Here is a 2,164-nt window from a genome sequence, read left to right on the forward strand (position 1 = left end):
TAAAGACATGTATGACTGTAATTTTTGGAAGTCCTCATACTATTAGCGGAATAGTGTGTATGGTCCACTCTACTGATATTTGTGCTATATCTTCTTTTTATATTAGCGGCTCTTGTTTTTTAAATATTAATATTTATTTCCCATTTTTTTCCATAATCCACATCCATTCCAGTCCAACCTTGTTTCCATAGATGGTTGTTTTTCGATTGCATATCTCCTCAGTGAATGCCACCATGGTAAAGGCTGCCGTCAGGCCCCCTTCAAACTCCATGTTAACAACCTGAACAAACAAAACAGATAAACAAGACAAGACAAAAGTATTATGCTTCTAAATGTAAATCGTGACTGTATTTTTAAAGGAAAATAAATCATGAATATGTCTTATCTTTTGGACATTTCAAGAAGACTGAACCAGGCTTTGATATACATATGGTTTACACTTTGATTCCTTAGGTCTGGATGCATTAGCAGCAGTCTAGAAATATGAATTGACATGATCTGATACTAGAGTTGATTTTGTCCATATGCTTGATACCGCTGCGGATTATTCACGCAGAAACAAAAATTAGTGGGGATAGTATGTTGTACCATGGAGATTAAGGGCCAAGTTTGAGTGTGTTATAAAACCAGTGTTTTCTAACCTGATTACTGCAGACATCGTTGTCACACTCATACACACAGCGACCATATGGTCCAATCCTCAGCGCCTCAGTTACTGACTCGATGTCTGGTAACGAACTCGGACATATGACGGATACAGGCCAGCCAGTGTGACCCTAGCACACATACATAAACACACAGTACTTCTAAATGTATGTACAAAAAGTATTATGCTCCCACAGGGTTAAGTATAGTTCTTAATTGTGAAACTTATGTGTTAAACTATTAACCTGTTTCACCCTGTCCAGGTAGATTTTGCATGCTGAGTATGGACACTGTCTTTCTACTGCACAATCCAGGCAGCGATCTGCAGCACCTGTTGGCTGACAGATAACAATGTTCTGCTAGCAATAGTGGAAAGAAATGTCATGGATATAATGAATCTCAATGACACAAAAATACAACAGCACTGTTGAGTATGTCATGTGCTATTCAACAATTCATGTAACAGACCTACAGTAAAAAGGGTTTATTGTAAAATTATAAAACAAAGTTTGATCAAAACTGTTTGTTCCTATCTGCAGTTGTTACTGATTTCCAATAAATTAATGATTCTTTCTCTTGGGCCACGTGTAATCAGACAACATACCTTGTTTTCCTTGTTAAAGTGGCTGACGGAGCCAAATGATGAGACTTTCACACACCTGCCAAACACCAACTGTTGTGTTAATGATTCGTCTTAGAAAAACAGAATGACTACACAGAAAACAGCCTCATCCACTAGAAAACTGAAAGACTGTGGTCCAACAAAAACCACCAGGGTAATGGGTCTAGGTCCTATTTGCACTGTTTAAGTCATGTGATAAACTGGTACACGTGATATCAACCAGCTAACCAACCAACTTCTTTATTTTAGATTCAACTGCATAATATTTTAGAACATCAGAAAACCTGGAGTTGATTGGTGACTGCTTTCCTATGGTTTACCTGCGCGCTCCAGCCCAGTGATGTATTAGATCGATGTCGTGGCACGATTCAGCCAAAAGAGCAAAGGAGCTCTCGGCTTCATTCCTCCAGTTTCCTCGCACAAATGAGTGAGCAAAGTGATAAAACCCAACCTGGAACAAAATTTGGACAAGACTGATCTGTAGGCCCAACAGATTGACCCAGATTTTTAATAAATGAAGGTTCTAAAACTAAAATACCATGTTGATGTTTAATTACTGGGTTCAACCAGGGGCCCTGAGGATTTGCAATATTACAGTATTTGCTTTATTGCTGTTCGACTTGCTTTCTTACCGGCTCCAAGTGTTGAATATGGATCACGTCACCTACAACTCCAGCATCTATAAGTTCCTTGAAAAAGATCAATTATGTTTAAATTTTAAAGTCAAAACAAGCTGAAATCTTACTTTGGATTTTGTTTTCACCACTTTCCACGGTATGGGGAAAAGCTTTAATGTTCTATAACTGAATCAACCAAAATGTACCATTCTTTTAACAAAAATATTACAATTGAATCTCTGAAATACAGCAAAGTAATAAGTACTTAATTATCTTTATT

At 37.5% G+C, this 2,164-nt stretch overlaps 1 protein-coding gene across 1 annotated transcript; it reads right to left on the bottom strand.

Annotated features, from left to right (window-relative positions):
- Nucleotides 1-107: 107 nt before the first annotated feature.
- Nucleotides 108-1,956, bottom strand: LOC109953957 (uncharacterized; the record flags this gene model as incomplete). The annotated part of the gene is made up of 6 exons (XM_020589393.1): nt 108-280; nt 642-776; nt 891-983; nt 1,250-1,304; nt 1,588-1,718; nt 1,900-1,956. Coding segments are annotated over 6 exons (618 nt in total), but the record flags the coding sequence as incomplete, so codon positions are not given.
- Between the last annotated feature and the right edge of the window lie 208 nt (nt 1,957-2,164).

Source organism: Monopterus albus, unplaced genomic scaffold (genome assembly GCF_001952655.1).
Source record: "Monopterus albus unplaced genomic scaffold, M_albus_1.0 scaffold2280.1, whole genome shotgun sequence".
NCBI lineage: Eukaryota > Metazoa > Chordata > Actinopteri > Synbranchiformes > Synbranchidae > Monopterus > Monopterus albus.